The sequence below is a fragment of the Hyperolius riggenbachi genome, chromosome 10, assembly GCF_040937935.1.
Source record: "Hyperolius riggenbachi isolate aHypRig1 chromosome 10, aHypRig1.pri, whole genome shotgun sequence".
Lineage (NCBI taxonomy): Eukaryota > Metazoa > Chordata > Amphibia > Anura > Hyperoliidae > Hyperolius > Hyperolius riggenbachi.
Window position 1 is genome coordinate 283536404 of NC_090655.1, and position 23547 is coordinate 283559950.

General features: G+C 48.9%; 1 protein-coding gene across 1 annotated transcript in view; it reads right to left on the reverse strand.

Annotated features, from left to right (window-relative positions):
- LOC137537258 (oocyte zinc finger protein XlCOF7.1-like) overlaps window positions 1–23547 on the reverse strand; it is a 110426-nt gene that overhangs the window by 77625 nt on the left and 9254 nt on the right. Inside the window, exons 2-6 of the mRNA XM_068259345.1 lie at window positions 16805–16924; window positions 10245–10373; window positions 9871–9949; window positions 9309–9406; window positions 8624–9200 (exon numbers count right to left, since the gene is read on the reverse strand). Coding sequence (XP_068115446.1) covers window positions 8624–9200; window positions 9309–9406; window positions 9871–9949; window positions 10245–10373; window positions 16805–16900 — 979 coding nt within the window. The 5' untranslated portion in view covers window positions 16901–16924. The remainder of the gene's footprint in view (window positions 1–8623; window positions 9201–9308; window positions 9407–9870; window positions 9950–10244; window positions 10374–16804; window positions 16925–23547) is intronic.

Here is a 23547-nt window from a genome sequence, read left to right on the forward strand (position 1 = left end):
TCCCTACACTGACTCCAGGCACACAGCTACACAGCACTGGATTACATAGAGACCATCTATCTCTATCTGTCCCTCAGTCAGCAGCACAGCTCTCCCTACACTGACTCCAGGCACACAGCTACACAGCACTGGATTACATAGAGAACACCTATCTCTATCTGTCCCTCAGTCAGCAGCATAGCTCCCCCTACACTGACCCCAGGCACACAGCACTGGATTACATAGAGAACACCTATCTCTATCTGTCCCTCAGCAGCACAGCTCTCCCTACACTGACTCCAGGCACACAGCTACACAGCACTGGGTTACATAGAGAGCACCTATCTCTATCTGTCCCTCAGCAGCACAGCTCTCCCTACACTGACTCCAGGCACAGCTACACAGCACTGGATTACATAGAGAACACCTATCTCTAGCTGTCCCTCAGCAGCACAGCTCTCCCTACACTGACTGAAGGCACACAGCTACACACAGGGCTGTTGAGTCGGTACAAAAATCCACTGACTGACTCCTCAGTTTAGGATTCCACCGACTCAGACTCCTCTAATTTGCATATTACAATTTTGTTGAATGAAAGTATGTAACATGAAATTCGTCTCTTAACCGCCAACGCTTAGGAATTTTAAAAGACAACTGAAGTGAGAAGGATATGGAGACTGCCATATTTATTCCCTTTAGCCATAGACTAAAACTAGCCCTTGGTAAGAGTACTTGTAAAAGGTACAGACCGGAACAAAGAACATCTATCAGGTCCTAGGCAATGTGACTGTGGGTACATGTAAGAGTGATGTGCAGGTACTCTGCAGGGGAATGAGGAGATTCTTCCTCCATTACACATTCTTCATGTACAAGCTGAACCAGGTTTATGGGTGATAAACAACAACTCTGTGTTCAATGTGCACAACATTCTCAGTGGATTCCCTGAAGCTCTGTGGGGAGTGCATATGTATAGTATAGTACTACTGTGTAAACCTGAGACAGATGAAAATAAATTTTAATATGTGGGCTTCCTCCAGACCCCATCAGGCTAATCAGTCCCTCGCTGTCCTCCTCAGCCACCTGGATCTTCTGCTATGGGTCCAGGCACTTGAGCAAGTCTGGCGTAGTGCGCATGCACACACTCCACCGCCGGAAGCGTACTACATCTGCACAGCACTATTGTGCAGGTGCAGAATGCACCTGGCTGTGGAAGCGGCATGCGGCCGGACTGCGCTGACTGGCTGAATTACCAGGACTCATAGGAGAAGATCCAGGTGGTGGAGGAGGACAGTGAGGGACTGATTAGCCTGAAGGGGGCTGGAAGAAGCCCCAGGTATGTATAATACTTATCTTTTCATCCTTCTCAGGTACCGTTTAATTCATAGTCACCAACCCAAATTTTAATAACATATCAAATTATTTGATTTCATGAGCAAAGAGAGTGCGTACATTTGCATCAATGCGTACATTTGCATAAATCATAATCCACGCAGAATTATTTCCATCTCATTGACCATCTCTATTAGTGACACGGCTACACATCAGGCTTTATACTTACAGCAGAGATGTTATTTAGTATATATAAGAGATTCCACACCATATATACAGTATAGTCACAATCAGATGTGTATATCTGACTTTAAAACCACTTAACGACCGCCTAACGCCGATAAGCATCGGCAGGTCGAAGTGGTGTTTCCATGGAAACGGCCGCTCATTCGAGCAGCCGTTCCATGTCAATTCACGGAAGGTGTCTCCGTGAACAGTCTGCGAGCCGCCGATCGTGGCTCACAGGCTAATTGTAAACACGCGGGGAAAAAATCCCCACTGTTTACATCAATACGGCGCCATAAAGGAAATCGGCAATCCCTGGCCTCTGATTGGCGGGGGATAGCCGTCATTTGATAGGCTGAAGCCTATCCTAGGCGGCGCAGGACGGATTTCTGTCCTGCGCAGCCCATAGGGAAAGGGAGAGGAAGGGAGCGCAGAAACCGCTGCGGAGGGGGGCTTTGAGGAGCCCCCCTCGCTCGGGCACACGGAGCGGCGGCGATCAGACCCCCCCAGCAGGTCATCCCCTAGTGGGGGAAAAAAAAGTTGGGGGGGGGGGGGACGGGGGGAGTCTGATCGCCCTGCCTTGCACACGATTGGTGCTGTGGGCTGGAGAGCCCGAAAAGCACCGATCCTCCACAAATCCCCTGGTCCTTAAGTGGTTAAAAATACGGGGACTACTTTATTGAAGCAGCACAAGTAACTAATTTTGTTTGGTTTATTTCGTTTTTGTGGACTAAGCACAGCTATTACTGTATGTATAAATTATTTATGATGACTATTATCTGAGAAATAGAATATTTTATCATATTTTCTATTTTAATTACAGTTTAAATTCATTAGGAGTCAGAGTCGGTGCATTTTTTTCCGACTCCGACTCCAGGCACCCAAAATTGCTCCGACTCCACAGCCCTGGCTACACTGCACTGGATTACATAGAGAACACCTATCTCTATCTGTCCCTCAGTCAGCAGCACAGCTCTCCCTACACTGACTCCAGGCACACAGCTACACAGCACTGGGTTACATAGAGAACACCTACTCTATCTGTCCCTCAGTCAGCAGCACAGCTCACCCTACACTGACTCCAGGCACACAGCTACACTGCACTGGATTACATAGAGAACACCTACTCTATCTGTCCCTCAGTCAGCAGCACAGCTCCCCTACACTGACACCAGACACACAGCTACACAGCACTGGGTTACATAGAGAACACCTATCTCTATCTGTCCCTCAGCAGCACAGCTCTCCCTACACTGACTCCAGGCACACAGCTACACAGCACTGGGTTACATAGAGAACACCTACTCTATCTGTCCCTCAGTCAGCAGCACAGCTCCCCTACACTGACTCCAGGCACACAGCTACACAGCACTGGGTTACATAGAGAACACCTATCTCTATCTGTCCCTCAGCAGCACAGCTCTCCCTACACTGACTCCAGGCACACAGCTACACAGCACTGGGTTACATAGAGAACACCTATCTCTATCTGTCCCTCAGTCAGCAGCACAGCTCTCCCTACACTGACTCCAGGCACACAGCTACACAGCACTGGATTACATAGAGAACACCTATCTCTATCTGTCTCTCAGCAGCACAGCTCTCCCTACACTGACTCCAGGCACACAGCTACACAGCACTGGGTTACATAGAGAACACCTATCTCTATCTGCCCCTCAGCAGCACAGCTCTCCCTACACTGACTCCAGGCACACAGCTACACTGCACTGGATTACATAGAGAACACCTATCTCTATCTGTCCCTCAGTCAGCAACATGCTCTCCCTACACTGACTCCAGGCACACAGCTACACAGCACTGGGTTACATAGAGAGCACCTGTCTCTATCTGTCCCTCAGCAGCACAGCTCTCCCTACACTGACTCCAGGCACACAGCTACACAGCACTGGATTACATAGAGAACACCTATCTCTATCTGTCCCTCAGTCAGCAGCACATCTCTCCCTACACTGACTCCAGGCACACAGCTACACTGCACTGGATTACATAGAGAGCACCTATCTCTATCTGTCCCTCAGTCAGCAGCACAGCTCTCCCTACACTGACTGAAGGCACACAGCTACACAGCACTAGATTACATAGAGAACACCTATCTCTATCTGTCCCTCAGTCAGCAGCACAGCTCTCCCTACACTGACTCCAGGCAAACAGCTACACTGCACTGGATTACATAGAGAGCACCTATCTCTATCTGTCCCTCAGTCAGCAGCACAGCTCTCCCTACACTGACTCCAGGCACACAGCTACACAGCACTGGATTACATAGAGAACACCTATCTCTATCTGTCCCTCAGCAGCACAGCTCTCCCTACACTGACTCCAGGCACACAGCTACACTGCACTGGATTACATAGAGAGCACCTATCTCTATCTGTCCCTCAGCAGCACAGCTCTCCCTACACTGACTCCAGGCACACAGCTACACAGCACTGGATTACATAGAGAACACCTATCTCTATCTGTCCCCCAGTCAGCAGCACAGCTCTCCCTACACTGACTCCAGGCACACAGCTACACAGCACTGGATTACATAGACACCACCTATCTCTATCTGTCCCTCAGTCAGCAGCATAGCTCTCCCTACACTGACTCCAGGCACACAGCTACACAGCACTGGATTACATAGAGAGCACCTATCTCTATCTGTCCCTCAGTCAGCAGCACAGCTCTCCCTACACTGACTCCAGGCACACAGCTACACAGCACTGGATTACATAGAGAGCACCTATCTCTATCTGTCCCTCAGTCAGCAGCATAGCTCTCCCTACACTGACTCCAGGCACACAGCTACACAGCACTGGATTACATAGAGAGCACCTATCTCTATCTGTCCCTCAGTCAGCAGCATAGCTCTCCCTACACTGACCCCAGGCACTCAGCTACACTGCACTGGATTACATAGAGAGCACCTATCTCTTTCTGTCCCTCAGTCAGCAGCACAGCTCTCCCTACACTGACTCCAGGCACACAGCTACACAGCACTGGGTTACATAGAGAGCACCTATCTCTACCTGTCCCTCAGTCAGCAGCACAGCTCCCCCTACACTGACTACTGTCTGACTGTAAAATGGCTGCCAGATTCATTTCTTTTTATGGAGGGTGTGGCCTGTATGGTAAAAATACTTAATTGGCTGTCCTGACCTACCTGACTTGAAGGTGAAGGGTCAAAATAAGGCTACATGTTAACCACTTAAGGACCACAGAGTCCTCCCCCCCCCCCCTATTTATTACAATTCGGTGCTCTGCAGCTTAAGTAGCTCGCTGCAGAGCCGCACAAGTCAGCACACAAATGGATCCCCCCCCCCCCCTTTTCTGCCCACCAATAGAGCTCTATGTTGGTGGGCTCTGATCGCTGCTGTCATGTTTCTTTTGTTTTTTTTTTTAATCAATTTATTTGTTGGGTTTTTTTTTTTAATAAAATTACATATTTTTTTTTAAATGTCTGGGAATGTGGGAGAGCTGAGATGAGGGTAATTCCCCATAGACAGCCTCCCTGGTTGCAGATACGGGACACACAGGGAGAGCTGAGATGAGGGTAATTCCCCATAGACAGCCTCCCTGGTTGCAGATACGGGACACACAGGGAGAGCTGAGATGAGGGTAATTCCCCATAGATAGCCTCCCTGGTTGCAGATATGGGACACACAGGGAGAGCTGAGATGAGGGTAATTCCCCATAGATAGCCTCCCTGGTTGCAGATACGGGACACACAGTAGTATAAATGTATGGGAATGTGGGAGAGCTGAGATGAGGGTAATTCCCCATAGATAGCCTCCCTGGTTGCAGATATGGGACACATAGTAGTATAAATGTCTGGGAATGTGGGAGAGCTGAGATGAGGGTAATTTCCCGATAGATAGCCTCCCTGGTTGCAGATACGGGACACACAGGGAGAGCTGAGATGAGGGTAATTCCCCATAGACAGCCTCCCTGGTTGCAGATACGGGACACACAGGGAGAGCTGAGATGAGGGTAATTCCCCATAGACAGCCTCCCTGGTTGCAGATACGGGACACACAGGGAAAGCTGAGATGAGGGTAATTCCCCATAGACAGCCTCCCTGGTTGCAGATACGGGACACACAGGGAGAGCTGATATGAGGGTAATTCCCCATAGACAGCCTCCCTGGTTGCAGATACGGGACACACAGGGAGAGCTGAGATGAGGGCAATTCCCCATAGACAGCCTCCCTGGTTGCAGATACGGGACACACAGGGAGAGCTGAGATTAGGGTAATTCCCCATAGACAGCCTCCCTGGTTGCAGATACGGGACACACAGGGAGAGCTGAGATGAGGGCAATTCCCCATAGACAGCCTCCCTGGTTGCAGATACGGGACACACAGGGAGAGCTGAGATGAGGGTAATTCCCCATAGACAGGCTCCCTGGTTGCAGATACGGGACACACAGGGAGAGCTGAGATGAGGGTAATTCCCCATAGACAGCCTCCCTGGTTGCAGATACGGGACACACAGGGAGAGCTGAGATGAGGGTAATTCCCCATAGACAGCCTCCCTGGTTGCAGATACGGGACACACAGGGAGAGCTGAGATGAGGGTAATTCCCCATAGAAGGCCTCCCTGGTTGCAGATATGGGACACACAGGGAGAGCTGAGATGAGGGTAATTCCCCATAGACAGCCTCCCTGGTTGCAGATACAAGACACACAGGGAGAGCTGAGATGAGGGTAATTCCCCATAGACAGCCTCCCTGGTTGCAGATACGGGACACACAGGGAGAGCTGAGATGAGGGTAATTCCCCATAGACAGCCTCCCTGGTTGCAGATACGGGACACACAGGGAGAGCTGAGATGAGGGTAATTCCCCATAGACAGCCTCCCTGGTTGCAGATACGGGACACACAGGGAGAGCTGAGATGAGAGTAATTCCCCATAGACAGCCTCCCTGGTTGCAGATACGGGACACACAGGGAGAGCTGAGATGAGGGTAATTCCCCATAGACAGCCTCCCTGGTTGCAGATACGGGACACACAGGGAGAGTTGAGATGAGGGTAATTCCCCATAGACAGCCTCCCTGGTTGCAGATACGGGACACACAGGGACAGCTGAGATGAGGGTAATTCCCCATAGACAGCCTCCCTGGTTGCAGATACGGGACACACAGGGAGAGCTGAGATGAGGGTAATTCCCCATAGATAGCCTCCCTGGTTGCAGATACGGGACACACAGTAGTATACATGTCTGGGAATGTGGGAGAGCTGAGATGAGGGTAATTCCCCATAGACAGCCTCCCTGGTTGCAGATACGGGACACACAGGGAGAGCTGAGATGAGGGTAATTCCCCATAGACAGCCTCCCTGGTTGCAGATACGGGACACACAGGGAGAGCTGAGATGAGGGTAATTCCCCATAGACAGCCTCCCTGGTTGCAGATACGGGACACACAGGGAGAGCTGAGATGAGGGTAATTCCCCATAGACAGCCTCCCTGGTTGCAGATACGGGACACACAGGGAGAGCTGAGATGAGGGTAATTTCCCATAGACAGCCTCCCTGGTTGCAGATACGGGACAGACAGTAGGGCAGTTGCTGCATAGGCTACCAGGCAGGTACCATAGTACCACATCTTTATTACTCATCTATTGTATCATATTATCAATATTACTAGCTCTGCATTTATCCATTCCTGTATAAGTTTGCAGCCTGAATGCAGAGCGCTATAGCACACTAGGACACTATGCTGATCGGGAAGTAACTAGATTCTATAGCCCTAATTAGCGCATCATGTCCTGGGCACGGCCGCACACATACATTATAGCCCAATTATTGCCAACATTTCAATGACAGCCCGATGTCACTTTGAGCCCATGCGCCCACTGACAGCTTTAAGGGCAGAGGTCTTTTTATAACCCTTCTTAGCATTGCAGAGTGGTGTAATAGCATGGGCGGAATGTGTTTATGATTATTATCTTATGATTATTTTTATTATTATGATTAAATTCAGCTTAATTAATTATTTGATGGTTTTATGATTCATTTCTGTTTAATAATCTTATTCAGTTATTTATATTTATTCATACATTTTAGGTAATAGCCACGCTCAATTGTTTTTATATCTGTAAGTGTGGAAAGGGCTGCCAGCGTTTATTACAGTACGATAACATTTGCCTTAACAGTGCGCTGGCATTTCCCCGCCCCTTATGCTAAGTAGTCTCAGATAGAAACTACATAGCCAGCGCCCACAGCCACTATGTCACCTGAAGAAGGCGTGGTATTGCCGAAAACAGTAGTGACATAACACTGACGCACAGTGGACACGCCCCCTGCTTATCCCACACCTCCCAGAGCCAGACACCAGAGAGACACCATGGCAATCCCAGGTCCCGGCCAGACCTTGGGGCGGAGGCAGCAGACGTGGCGGCTCTGGACACGTGGGTTACTTTTGAAACCTGTGTAAAGGCTCATACACACGGATTTTTCCAAAAGACAGGTCATTTGGACGTCAAATCGGGCGTGTGTACAGTCGGTCATTCAGCTGATAACGCTGGTTTTGACCAATCCACTAAGCGGATCCATCAAAACCAGCTTTATTAGCTGAACGACCGTCTGTACACACGCCAGATTTGACATCCAAATGACCGGTCGTTTGGAAAAATTTGACGTGTGTATGAGCCTTTAGTGCAACTTATGAATAAAGAGGATTAATGCACTGTAGGAGCTCTTTCTTCATCTTTTGGTTGCTAAGCAACCAGGGATCGCACAAAGGTGGCTGAACAATGACATATGGGCATCATCAGTGGAACTGATTAGCAGAAACGTAACACTTTATTAGGTAATCAGTGCTGCTGACAGTAGCAAGCGTCCCCTGCTAAAGTGTCAGAGGAGAAGAGAGCAGCCCAGTGTGAGAGAATAAAGAGACCTTTCCCTTCCCCAGGGTGTCTGTACTGCTATTGTTAGCAAGCTGTCACCATATATATTCATGAATGATAGTTATAGATGGCAAAAATCTAACATGAGCACAAAGCATAACCCGATATGGTCAGTCTGTGAGCAGTGACATAACAGCAATACAGATACACATTTATTCTATATTACTGCTGATTACTAACCTGTTCTGCCCTCTGTAACATTGTCCTCCTCTTTACTTGTCCTCAACATGTCACCCTTCTCTATAGACTGCTGATCACTCCTCACATACGTATCTTCTTCTTCTTCACTTGTCATCATGTCACCCTCCTCCATAGACTGCTGATCACTCCTCACATAGGTCTCTTCTTTTTCCTCTTTACTTGTCCTCATCATGTCACCCTCCTTCATAGACTGCTGATCACTCCTCACATATGTCTCTTCTTCCTCTTCTTTAATTGTTACCATCATGTCACCGTCCTCCATAGATTGCTGATCACTCCTCACATACGTCTCTTCTTCTTCACTTGTCCTCATCATGTCACCCTCCTCCATAGACTGCTGATCACTCCTCATACACATCTCTTCTTCTTCCTCTTTACTTGTCCTCATCATGTCACCCCCCTCCAAAGACTGCTGATCACTCCTCACATACGTCTCTTCTTCTTCCTCTTTACTTGTCCCCATCATGTCTCCCTCCTCCATAGACTGCTGATCACTCCTCATATATATCTCTTCTTCCTCTTTAACCACAGTACTTTCATGTACAAGTTCTCCACCCTAAGTGCACAAAGTGAGAGATAATGTAAAATGTGAGCACAGAGAACAGCACAGGAAGGAAGAATGTGTCATGGTTTGGGGTCTCCGGGGACCCTCAGTCCCACCTACCTGATAATGGTGGGGGATGGTGGGATCTTCCTGTTGACAATCCTGGGAATAAAGAGGACCGGTACATCTCTCTGGTGGGTTTCTGTCACTGGATCCATCTGCAGGAAACACCACATTGACTGAATACAGGTAAAACTAAAAAAAAAATTAGAATTTCATGCAAAACGCCATTTATTTTAGTAATTCAACTTATAAGGTGAAACTAATATATGCAATAGACTCATTACACGCAAAGTAATATATTTCAAGCCTTTGTTATAAATTTTGATTATTATAGCTTACAGCTTATGAAACCCCTAAAATCAAAATCTCAGACCATTAGAATATTGAGAAACTGTTCAATATCCTCGGCTCAAAGTGTCAGAGTCTAATCAGCTAATTCATCCAAATAAATCCAAAACACCCGCAAGGGGTTCCTATTTCATACATTAGTTTCATCTTTTAGGTAAAATTACAGAAATAAATGGACTTTCACCTGTACAATATCTCCATGTGTTTATCAAATGATGGAGGGGATCTAGGTCTGCACCCTCCTGTACAAGACATGAAAGTCTCCTCTTACCCGGTGATGTGAGGGGCGGCTGATTCTCCATCATGGCGTCCTTGTAGAGGTCCTGGTGTCCTTCTATATACTGCTGCTCCTGCATGGAGAAATAGACAGTGACATCCTGACACCTTATAGCAGTGATGGCTAACCTTGGCACTCCAGCTGTGACAAAACTACAAATCCCATCATGCCTCTGACTCCCCTATGTATGCTTAGAGCTGTCAGTGTATTGCAATGCCTCATGGGACTTGTAGTTCCACCACGGCTGGAGTGCCAAGGTTAGCCATCACTGCCTTATAGGAACCTGACATACACAATGATACAGTTAACACCCAGACACCCCCCCTGCTGTTACTGGATAATGTCCCATAATTCCCAGCACCACTCACCTCTCCTGTCAGCAGCTCCATCATCTTCCTGGTGATTTCCAGAATCTTGTTGTGTCCCTCAGATATCAGGAAGTGAGGTGGGGGCACCGTGATGGTCACATGATCACCAGCCTTTACTGGAGCAAAACTCTGTATGGAAACATCAACCATAATGTCACATGATCCCTCAGAATCCCCCTCACCTCTCCAGTCAGCTGTGTGCAGGGCCAGGACAAGGTTCCCCAGCACTAGTGTAGGTAGCAGATGCAGCCCCTGTAGTACAGGAAACCTCATTTAAAAAAAGAAAAAAAAAACGAACCTTCCCCTAAGGGAGGTTCACACATTATGTCTCTTTGTGGGGTCTCCTTTCTCTCTATGAAGGCGTCCATCTTGCAGATATCATTGCAGCGTAGCCGCAGTTTAAAGTGGCCAAGAGTCCAGTGTGTTCCTGACCACTGCTGCATGCTGGGAGAAATTGTCATTAATCTGTCTACATTTCCCAGCATGCACCAGTTATATAGCCAGATCAGCCCCAGTATTAGGCAGCCCCTCCCCATGTTATATAGCCAGATCAGCTCCCAGTATTAGGCAGCCCCTCCCCATGTTATATAGCCAGATCAGCCCCAGTATTACGCAGACCCTCCCCATGTTATATAGCCAGATCAGCCCCCAGTATTAGGCAGCCCCTCCCCAAGTTATATAGCCAGATCAGCCCCAGTATTAGGCAGCCCCTCCCCATGTTATATAGCCAGATCAGCCCAAAGTATTAGGCAGCCCCTCCCCAAGTTATATAGCCAGATCAGCCCCAGTATTAGGCAGCCCCTCCCCATGTTATATAGCCAGATCAGCCCCCAGTATTAGGCAGCCCCTCCCCATGTTATATAGCCAGATCAGCCCCAGTATTAGGCAGACCCTCCCCATGTTATATAGCCAGATCAGCCCCCAGTATTAGGCAGCCCCTCCCCAAGTTATATAGCCAGATCAGCCCCAGTATTAGGCAGCCCCTCCCCATGTTATATAGCCAGATCAGCCCCCAGTATTAGGCAGCCCCTCCCCAAGTTATATAGCCAGATCAGCCCCAGTATTAGGCAGCCCCTCCCCATGTTATATAGCCAGATGTGCCCCCAGTATTAGGCAGACCCTCCCCATGTTATATAGCCAGATCAGCTCCAGTATTAGGCAGCCCCTCCCCATGTTATATAGCCAGATCAGCCCAAGTATTCAGCAGACCCTCCCCATGTTATATAGCCAGATCAGCCCCCAGTATTAAGCAGCCCCTCCCCATGTTATATAGCCAGATCAGCCCCAGTATTATGCAGCCCCTCCCCATGTTATATAGCCAGATCAGCCCCAGTATTAGGCAGCCCCTCCCCATGTTATATAGCCAGATCAGCCCCAGTATTAGGCAGACCCTCCCCATGTTATATAGCCAGATCAGGCCCAGTATTAGGCAGCCCCTCCCCATGTTATATAGCCAGATCAGCCCCAGTATTAGGCAGCCCCTCCCCATGTTATATAGCCAGATCAGCCCCATTATTAGGCAGCCCCCTCCCCATGTTATATAGCCAGATCAGCCCCAGTATTAGGCAGCCCCTCCCCATGTTATATAGCCAGATCAGCCCCAGTATTAGGCAGCCCCTCCCCATGTTATATAGCCAGATCAGCCCCAGTATTAGGCAGCCCCTCCCCATGTTATATAGCCAGATCAGCCCCCAGTATTAGGCAGCCCCTCCCCATGTTATATAGCCAGATCAGCAACAGTATTAGGCAGCCCCTCCCCATGTTATATAGCCAGATCAGCCCCAGTATTCGGCAGACCCTCCCCATGTTATATAGCCAGATCAGCCCCAGTATTAGGCAGCCCCTCTCCATGTTATATAGCCAGATCAGCCCCCAGTATTAGGCAGCCCCTCCCCATGTTATATAGCCAGATCAGCCCCTAGTATTAGGCAGACCCTCCCCATGTTATATAGCCAGATCAGCCCCTAGTAATAGGCAGACCCTCCCCATGTTATATAGCCAGATCAGCCCCAGTATTAGGCAGCCCCTCCCCATGTTATATAGCCAGATCAGCCCCTAGTATTAGGCAGACCCTCCCCATGTTATATAGCCAGATCAGCCCCAGTATTAGGCAGCCCCTCCCCATGTTATATAGCCAGATCAGCCCCCAGTATTGAGTAACCCACCTCCTCAAGTTATATAGCCAGATCAGCTGAGAGAAGCAGCAGCAGAGAGGGGCGGGCTTTTCGGCTATTCTAGTGAGACATTCCTCGGTGTATCAGAGAACATTCACAAATTGGAGATTAATATCCCCACCCCTCCTTTCCAGGACTTAAATGCACCCAAGCAGCATTCTAGTGTCCCCGTACTGTGTGCTAGCCTCCTAGTGCCCCCCATAGTGTGTTCCAGCTTTTAGTGTCCCCCATAGTGTGTCCCAGCTTCCCTGTGTCCCCCATAGTGTGTCCCAGCTTCCCTGTGTCCTTGCATCACCACAGTGTGTCTTAGCTTCTCAGTATCTCCTTAGTGCATCCCAGCTTCCCAGTGTCCCTCACAGTATGTCCCACATTGCAGTGCCCCTCACAGTGTACCCCAACTTCCTAGTGTCCCCCAACTTCCTAGTGTCCCCTATAGTGTGTCCCTGCTTCCCAGTGTCCCTCACAGTATGTCCCACATTGCAGTGCCCCGCACAGTGTACCCCAACTTCCTAGTGTCCCCCATAGTGTGTCCCAGCTTCCTAGTGTCCCCCAGCTTCCTAGTGTCCCTCATAGTGTGCCCCAGCTTCCTAGTGTCCCCCAGCTTCCCAGTGTCCCCCCCCCATAGTGTGCCCCAGCTTCCTAGTGTCCCCCCATAGTGTGCCCCAGCTTCCTAGTGTCCCCCAGCTTCCCAGTGTCCTCCATAGTGTGCCCCAGCTTCCCAGTGTCCCCCATAGTGTGTCCCAGCTTCCTATTGTCCTTCCAGTGTGTCCCAGAATCCCAGTGCCCCTCACAGTGTACCCCAACTTCCTAGTGTCCCTCACAGTGTGCCCCAGCTTCCTAGTGTCCCTGCAACACCACAGTGTGTCTTAGCTTCCCAGTATTCCCTTAGTGCATCCCAGCTTCCCAGTGTCTCTCACAGTATGTGCCACATCCCAGTGTCCCTCACAGTGTACCCCAACTTCCTATTGTCCCTCACAGTGTGTCCCAGCTTCCCAGTGTCCCCCATAGTGTGCCCCAGCTTCCTATTGTCCCTCACAGTGTGTCCCAGATTCCCAGTGTCCCCCATAGTGTGCCCCAGCTTCCCAGTGTCCCCCATAGTGTGCCCCAGCTTCCTAGTGTCCCCCATAGTGTGTCCCAGATTCCCAGTGTCCCCCATAGTGTGCCCCAGCTTCCCAGTGTCCCCCATAGTGTGTCCCAGCTTCCCAGTGTCCCCCATAGTGTGCCCCAGCTTCCCAGTGTCCCCCATAGTGTGCCCCAGCTTCCCAGTGTCCCCCATAGTGTGTCCCAGCTTCCTATTGTCCCTCACAGTGTGGCTCAGATTCCCACTGTTCCCTAAAGTGTGGCCCAGCATTTCCATAGTGTCTTCCAGCTTACCAGTTTAACCATTGTGTGTCCCAGATTTTCAGTGTCCCCTAAACTGTGCCCAGTATTAGTTATTATTTGTATTTATATAGTGCTGACATCTTCTGCAGCACTTTACAGAGTATATATATGCTTGTCACTAACTGTCCCTTGGAGGAGATCACACTATAATCCCTACCAGAATCCTATGTCTTTGTATGTATCGTGCAGTGCATGTATATCATAGTCTAGGGCCAATTTTAGGGAGAAGCCTATTAATTTGTATGTTTCTAGGACATTGGAGGAAACTGGAGTACCCGGAGGAAACCTACACAGACACAGGGAGAACATAAAAACACCTTGCAGATGATGATCTGGCTGGGATTCGAACCAGGGACCCAGTGCTGCAAGGCGAGAGTGCTAACCACTGTGCCCCCCTCCCCAGTATAGATAGCCAGATGTGCCCCAGTATAAGGCAGCCCTACTTCCCATGTTAGATAGCCAGATCACCCCTCCCCCCCAATATTAGGCCACACCTTAAACTGAGCAGCTCCGCCCACATGCAGAGTTGTGAGCAGAGCCTGTAGTGCTGCCTACTCACCTCACCACTCCAGGAACTCAGCCATGTCAGGCTCACAGCATCTCTTCTTATCTCTCTCTAGTGAGCATGGTGGAGTACTGGTTATTGCTCTTGTCTTGCAGTGCTGGGTCCCGGTTTGAATCTCAGCCAGGGCACTATCTGCACGGAGTTTGTATGCTCTCCCCATGTTAGCGTGGGTTTCCTCCGGGCACTCCAGTTTCCTCCCACACCCCAAAAACATACAAATTAAATACTGTATATACTCGAGTATAAGCCGACTCTCCAACTTTTACCTAAATAAGCAGGGAAAGGATCGACCCGAGTATAAGCCGGGGGAAGGAAATACAGAAGCTGTAAATACTCTCCACTGTACTCCCTGTTAGCCCAGCCAGCTGAAATTCATCAGCACCACCTTGTGTGACCAGTGAGGTGACGTGTGCCCACCATCCCCCCTCCCCGACTCTCCATATACCCCAGCCAGCTGAAATGTATCAGCACCACCTTGTGTGACCAGTGAGGTGACGTGTGTCCCCCATCCCCCCTCCCCGACTCTCCATATACCCCAGCCAGCTGAAATGTATCAGCACCACCTTGTGTGACCAGTGAGGTGACGTGTGCCCCCCATCCCCCCTCCCCGACTCTCCATATACCCCAGGCAGCTGAAATGTATCAGCACCACCTTGTGTGACCAGTGAGGTGACGTGTGCCCCCCATCCCCCCTCCCCGACTCTCCATATACCCCAGCCAGCTGAAATGTATCAGCACCACCTTGTGTGACCAGTGAGGTGACGTGTGCCCCCCATCCCCCCTCCCCGACTCTCCATATACCCCAGGCAGAGAGGAACAACTACAATTCAACTCAACTCCAAGCTGAAAAGTGAAAGGTAATACTTCTCATTAACACTAATCCACATAATAGGCTGTAGACTTTGCTTCCTCAGTTTCAGGTTTGGTTGGGCTTCACATTGGTAAATCAGTGCTTCAGTTACACACACTCCATTGATGACATCTTTCTTATTTTGAATACATTGTTACAGCAGCATGTCAGCATCATTATAATGCGTATCAGCAAGCTGTGCATGTAGTGTGACACAGGTTCACTGACTCCTCTGCTGCTCCAGCCATGAGATCCATAGTAGCCTGGAACCCCTGCCCTCAGTCATATTCCCTTGGCGTTAGGATTCCCCTGCTTGCCTGTCACCGGCTAACATCTATGATGCCCTCTAGTGGCGAGGCGCAGTGAACAGGCAAGCAGGGGAATCCTAACGGGGAGGAGCAGTGAGTGATAGCTTCCTCCATACGCTCTGCTAATAGAGCCTGTGTGTGCCTGAGGGGGGCGGAAACGCTGCAGATAAACTACTACTTTGCTACTCTGCTCTGCTGGGGGGATGCTTGAAAACTGAGCGGGGGAGGGGGAGAGGGGCGGGACATCTCACACATCAGCTCACTGAGCTGAGATTCTGTCAGCACAATTCTGCCCGGCATTTGGCAAAGGGGGCACTCAGGGTATAAGACAGGGGCACTCTGTTTTTAGGACTCGAGTACAAGCCGAGGCCCCCACCTTTGGGCTAATTATTTTGTCCCAAAAATGTGGCTTATACTCGAGTATATACGGTAATAATAATAATGGGAATGAAAATAATGAGAAAAGCGACTAGAGGGAGACAGAGATAAGTTACTGCAAGCCTGTGATGTGGCTGAGTTCCTGGAGCGATGAGGAGTAGCACTACAACTTCTGCTTGTGATTCTGCATCAGCCAGGCAATAGGGACACTCGCAGGGAGGGGGCATGGGTGCGCCCTCAGGGGCTCGTGCCTTCCCCACCTCAGCCCAGAACTGGTTGTGTGTTATATTACTAGAGATAAGAGACACACAGAATCCTCCTCACCTCTCCAGTCACCTGTGTTATATTACTAGAGATAAGAGTGATGTCGTGTGACCTCCCAGAATCCCCCTCACCTCTCCAGTCACCTGTGTTATATTACTAGAGATAAGAGTGATGTCATGTGACCTCCCAGAATCCCCCTCACCTCTCCAGTCACCTGTGTGTTATATTACTAGAGATAAGAGTGATGTCATGTGATCTCCCAGAATCCTCCTCACCTTTCCGGTCACCTGTGTGTTATATTACTAGAGATAAGAGTGATGTCATGTGACCTCCCAGAATCCTCCTCACCTCTCTGGTCACCAGTGTGTTATATTACTAGAGATAAGAGTGATGTCATGTGATCTCCCAGAATCCTCCTCACCTTTCCGGTCACCTGTGTGTTATATTACTAGAGATAAGAGTGATGTCATGTGACCTCCCAGAATCCTCCTCACCTCTCTGGTCACCAGTGTGTTATATTACTAGAGATAAGAGTGATGTCATGTGACCTCCCAGAATCCTCCTCACCTCTCCAGTCACCTGTCTTATATTACTAGAGATAATAGTGATGTCATGTGACCTCCCAGAATCCTCATTACCTCTCCAGTCAGCAGGCAGATGATCTCCAGGGTGAGGTTGAATATCCTTTCGGTCATGTGACTCTGGTCCTCATCCATCCTCAGTAATGCAGTCATGTGATCTGTACAGGAAGCTGCTGCCTTTTGATAAATAAAAAGGGGAAGATAATTTAGGCTGTACATTTGTCAGTGATGAAACTATCAATACAGTATCCCCCCTCCCCCCAGCACCAGGGCTGTGGAGTCGGTACAAAAATCCACCGACTTCGACTCCTCAGTTAAGGATTCTACCGACTCCGACTCCTCTAATTTGCATATTACAATCTTGTTGATTGAAAGTATGTAAAATGAAATTCGTCTCTTAACTGCCAACGCTTAGGAATTTTAAAAGCAACTGAAGTGAGAAGGATATGGAGACTGCTATATTTATTCCCTTTAGCCATAGACTAAAACTAGTCCTTGGTAAGAGTACTTGTAAAAGGTACAGACCAGAACAAAGAACATCTATCAGGCCCTAGGCAATGTAAGTGTGGGTACATGTAAGTATGATGTGCAGGTACTCTGCAGGGGAATGAGGGGATTCTTCCTCTATTACACATTCTTCATGCACAATCTGAACAAGGTTTATGGGTGACAGACAACACCTCTGTATTCAATGTGCACAACATTCTCAGTGGATTCCCTGAAGCTCTGTGGAGAGTGCATATGTAGAGTATAGTACTACTGTGTAACAAAGTAAACCTGAGACAGGTGAAGTTGAAGTTTTATACATACCTGGGGCTTCCTCCAGCCCCCTTCAGGCTGATCAGTCCCTCGCTGTCCTCCTCCGCCACCTGGATCTTCTGCTATGAGTCCAGCTCCTTGAGCCAGTCTGGCGTAGTGCGCATGCACACACTCCACCGCCAGGAGCGTACTACACCTGCGCAGCACTATTCCTGGCTGTGGAACCGGCATGCGGCCGGACTGCGCTGACTGGCTGAATTACCAGGAATAATAGCAGAAGATCCAGGTGGTGGAGGTGGACAGCGAGGGACTGATTAGCCTGAAGGGGGCTGGAGGAAGCCCCAGGTATGTATAAAACTTTTTTTTTCATCCTTCTCAGGTACCATTTAATTCGTAGTCACCAAACCAAATTTTAACAACATATCAAATTATTTGATTTCATGAGCAAAGTACATTTGCATAAATCAGCATCAATGTAGAATTATTTCCATCTCATTGACCATCTCTATTAGTGACACGGCTACACATCAGGCTTTATTCTTACAGCATAGATGTTATTTAGTATATAGAAGAGATTCCTGTGTACACATCATATATACAGTCACAATCAGATGTGTATATCTCACTTTAAAAATACGGGGACTGCTTTATTGAATTTTGATTGGTTTATTTCATTTTTGTGGACTAGGCAGTAGTATGTATAAATTATTTATGATGACTATTATCTGAGAAATAGAACATTTTATCATATTTTCTATTTTAATTACAGTTTAAATTCATTAGGAGTCGGAGCATTTTTTCCCGACTCCGACTCAAGGCACCCAAAATTGCCCCGACTGCGACTCCACAGCCCTGACCAGCACTCCCCATTGCTGTCACTTGTGGGTGGTGGGGCCATGCAGAGTATTGCAGGAATGCATAATACGCTGGTTTATAGCTACCTGTGCACTATACTCAGCGTGCTGCAGTCCTGTCCTCCCTCTGCCTCCTCTCCAGCTGGTCTTCTCTCCTCACATCCCCCTCACACTGTTACCATTCCTGTGATGTTACAGCAGTGCTGGTAGTGGTAGATGGATGAGGATATGAGGAGAGGCAGAGACTGAGGCTAATGGGAGCAGAGGACTGGAGCACACTGTGACAGCTAGCTATAAACCAATGTAACCCTTCCTTTTACTACTCTGCATGGAGGTGGGGGAAGGGAGCAATACTGGAGTGTGGGCATGGCTATACTGGGGGAGAAATGGCATTACTGGGGTGGGGGACATAATATACTGGAGGATAATGGCAATGATGGGGCACACAGGGAGGACATGGCTATACTGGGACAGAAATGGCATTACTGGGGTGGCGGACATTATATACTGGAGGATAATGGCAATGCTGGGGGAAACAGGGGGGACATGGCTATACTGGGACAGAAAAGGCATTACTGGGGTGGGGGACATTACATACTGGAAGATAATGGCAATGCTGGGGGACACAGGGGGACATGGCTGTACTGGGGGAGAAATTGCATTACTGGGGTGGGGAACAGTACATACTGGAGGATAATGGCAATGCTGGGGGATACAGGGGGACATGGCTGTACTGGGGGAGAAATTGCATTACTGGGGTGGGGAACAGTACATACTGGAGGATAATGGCAATGCTGGGGACACAGGGGGACATGGCTATATTGTAAAAGAAATGGCATTACTGGGGTGGGGAACATTATATACTGGAGCATAATGGAAGTGCTGGGGGACACAGGGGACCTGGAAGGAGTACATTTAAAATCGGCGCCGGTAGACTTGGGCACAGGATACAGCAGTATATAGCTGATCCTGCTTCTGCACAAGTCCGGGCCGATTTAATTACTATTCCCCCTCCAGGCCGCCATGGATAGTGGGGGAATGAAATAATTCGGCTTCCAGCGATTGCTGGAGGCCGAATTATTATGTTTTTAAGCAACCTCGGCTCCAACTTCTGACGGAGCCGACGTTACTGAGCGCTTCAATAGGAATGATTCCTATTGAAGTCTATGGAGGCGCCGGCAGCGCCCAAATCTAGCAGCGCTGAAAAGCACTGCTCCGACCTGGAAGCGCTAGTGTAATTTAGGATTAGGATGATATGGAGGCTGCCATATTTGTTTTCTGTTAAACAATACCAGTTGATTTGATAATGTGAATGTGGCCTAAACCAGTTATATAAAAGTCTCTTGTATGGCGATTACTTCAAGGGGGGATGATCAGGATAGTGACAGGTGTACTATGATCTCCTCTGTAACAAAGTATGTCCACCCCGACCTCTGCTCTGCCCAATATATAACAAGTATATCCTCCCCGACCTCTGCCCTGCCCAATATATAACAAGTATGTCCTCCCCGACCTCTGCTCTGCCCAATATAAAACAAGTATGTCCACCCCGACCTCTGCTCTGCCCAATATATAACAAGTATGTCCACCCCGACCTCTGCTCTGCCCGATATATAACAAGTATATCCTCCCCGACCTCTGCTCTGCCCAATATAAAACAAGTATGTCCACCCCGACCTCTGCTCTGCCCAATATATTACAAGTATGTCCACCCACCCTGAGCTCTGCTCTGCCCAATATATAACAAGTATGTCCACCCCGACCACTGCTCTGCCCAATATATAACAAGTATGTCCACCCCGACCTCTGCTCTGCCCAATATATAACAAGTATGTCCACCCCGACCTCTGCTCTGCCCAATATATAACAAGTATGTCCACCCCGACCTCTGCTCTGCCCAATATATAACAAGTATGACCACCCCGACCTCTGCCCTACCCAATATATAACAAGTATGTCCACCCCGACCTCTGCTCTGCCCAATATATAACAAGTATGTCCACCCCGACCTCTGCTCTGCCCAATATATAACAAGTATGTCCACCCCGACCTCTGCCCTGCCCAATATATAACAAGTATGTCCGCCCCGACCTCTGCTCTGCCCAATATATAACAAGCATGGCCACCCCGACCTCTGCTCTGACCAATATATAACAAGTATGTCCACCCCGACCTCTGCTCTGACCAATATATAACAAGAATGTCCACCCGACCTCTGCTCTACCCAATATATAACAGAGCAGACCTCTGCTCTGCCCAATATAAAACAAGTATGTCCACCCCGACCTCTGCTCTGCCCAATATATAACAAGTATGTCCACCCCGACCTCTGCTCTGTCCAATATATAACAAGTATGTCCACCCCGACCTCTGCTCTGCCCAATATATAACAAGTATGTCCACCCCGACCTCTGCTCTGCCCAATATACAACAAGTATGTCCACCCCGACCTCTGCTCTGCCCTATATATAACAAGTATGTCCACCCCGACCTCTGCTCTGCCTAATATATAACAAGTATGTCCACCCCGACCTCTGCTCTGTCCAATATATAACAAGTATGTCCACCCCGACCTCTGCACTGCCCAATATATAACAAGTATGCCCACCCCGACCTCTGCTCTGCCCAATATATAACAAGTATGTCCACCCCGACCTCTGCTCTGCCTAATATATAACACGTATGTCCACCCCGACCTCTGCTCTGCCCAATATATAACAAGTATGTCCACCCCGACCTCTGCCCTGCCCAATATATAACAAGTATGTCCACCCCGACCTCTGCTCAATATATAACAAGTATGTCCACCCCGACCTCTGCTCTGCCCAATATATAACAAGCATGGCCATCCCGACCTCTGCTCTGACCAATATATAACAAGTATGTCCACCCCGACCTCTGCCCTGCCCAATATATAACAAGTATGTCCACCCCGACCTCTGCCCTGCCCAATATATAACAAGTATGTCCACCCCCACCTCTGCTCTGCCCAATATATAACAAGTATGCCCCCCCCCCCACCTCTGCTCTGCCCAATATATAACAAGTATGCCCACCCCGACCTCTGCTCTGCCCAATATAAAACAAGTATGTCCACCCCGACCTCTGCTCTGCCCAATATATAGCAAGTATGTCCACCCCGACCACTGCTCTGCCCAATATATAACAAGAATGTCCACCCGACCTCTGCTCTACCCAATATATAACAAGTATGACCACCCCGACCTCTGCTCTGCCCAATATATAACAAGTATGTCCACCCCAACCTCTGCTCTGCCCAATATATAACAAGTATGTCCACCCCGACCTCTGCTCCGCCCAATATATAACAAGTATGACCACCCCGACCTCTGCTCTGCCCAATATATAACAAGTATGACCACCCCGACCTCTGCTCTGCCCAATATATAACAAGTATGACCACCCCGACCTCTGCTCTGCCCAATATATAACAAGTATGTCCACCCCGACCTCTGCTCTGCCCAATATATAACAATTATGTCCACCCCGACCTCTGCTCTGCCCAATATATAACAAGTATGACCACCCCGACCTCTGCTCTGCCCAATATATAACAAGTATGACCACCCCGACCTCTGCTCTGCCCAATATATAACAAGAATGTCCACCCGACCTCTGCTCTGCCCAATATATAACAAGTATGTCCACCCCAACCTCTGCTCTGCCCAATATATAACAAGTATGCCCCCCCCCCACCTCTGCTCTGCCCAATATATAACAAGTATGTCCACCCCGACCTCTGCCCTGCCCAATATATAACAAGTATGCCCCCCCCGACCTCTGCTCTGCCCAATATATAACAAGTATGTCCACCCCGCCCTCTGCTCTGCCCAATATATAACAAGTATGTCCACCCCAACCTCTGCTCTGCCCAATATATAACAAGTATGTCCACCCCGACCTCTGCTCTGCCCAATATATAACAAGTATGTCCACCCCGACCTCTGCTCTGCCCAATATATAACAAGTATGTCCACCCCGACCTCTGCTCTGCCCAATATATAACAAGTATGTCCACCCCGACCTCTGCTCTGCCCAATATATAACAAGTATGTCCACCCCGACCTCTGCTCTGCCTAATATATAACAAGTATGGCCACCCCGACCTCTGCTCTGCCCAATATATAACAAGTATGTCCACCCTGACCTCTGCTCTGCCCAATATATAACAAGTATGTCCACCCCGACCTCTGCTCTGCCCAATATATAACAAGTATGTCCACCCCGACCTTTGCTCTGCCCAATATATAACAAGTATGTCCACCCGACCTCTGCTCTGCCCAATATATAACAAGTATGTCCACCCCGACCTCTGCTCTGCCCAATATATAACAAGTATGTCCACCCCGACCTCTGTTCTGCCCAATATATAACAAGTATGTCCACCCCAACCTCTGCACTGCCCAATATATAACAAGTATGTCCACCCGACCTCTGCTCTCCCCAATATATAACAAGTATGTCCACCCTGACCTCTGCACTGCCCAATATATAACAAGTATATCCACCCCCACCTCTGCTCTGCCCAATATATAACAAGTATGCCCCCCCCCCCACCTCTGCTCTGCCCAATATATAACAAGTATGTCCACCCCGACCTCTGCTCTGCCCAATATAAAACAAGTATGTCCACCCCGACCTCTGCTCTGCCCAATATAAAACAAGTATGTCCACCCCGACCTCTGCTCTGCCCAATATATAACAAGTATGTCCACCCCGACCTCTGCTCTGCCCAATATATAACAAGTATGTCCACCCCGACCTCTGCTCTGCTCAATATATAACACGTATGCCTACCCCGACCTCTGCCCTGCCCAATATATAACAAGTATGTCCACCCCGACCTCTGCTCTGCCCAATATATAACAAGTATGTCCACCCCGACCTCTGCTCTGCCCAATATATAACAAGTATGTCCACCCCAACCTCTGCCCAATATATAACAAGTATGTCCACCCCGACCACTGCTCTGCCCAATATATAACAAGAATGTCCACCCGACCTCTGCTCTGCCCAATATATAACAAGTATGTCCACCCCGACCTCTGCTCTGACCAATATATAACAAGTATGCCCACCCCGACCTCTGCTCTGCCCAATATATAACAAGTATGTCCACCCCGACCTCTGCTCTGCCCAATATATAACAAGTATGTCCACCCCGAC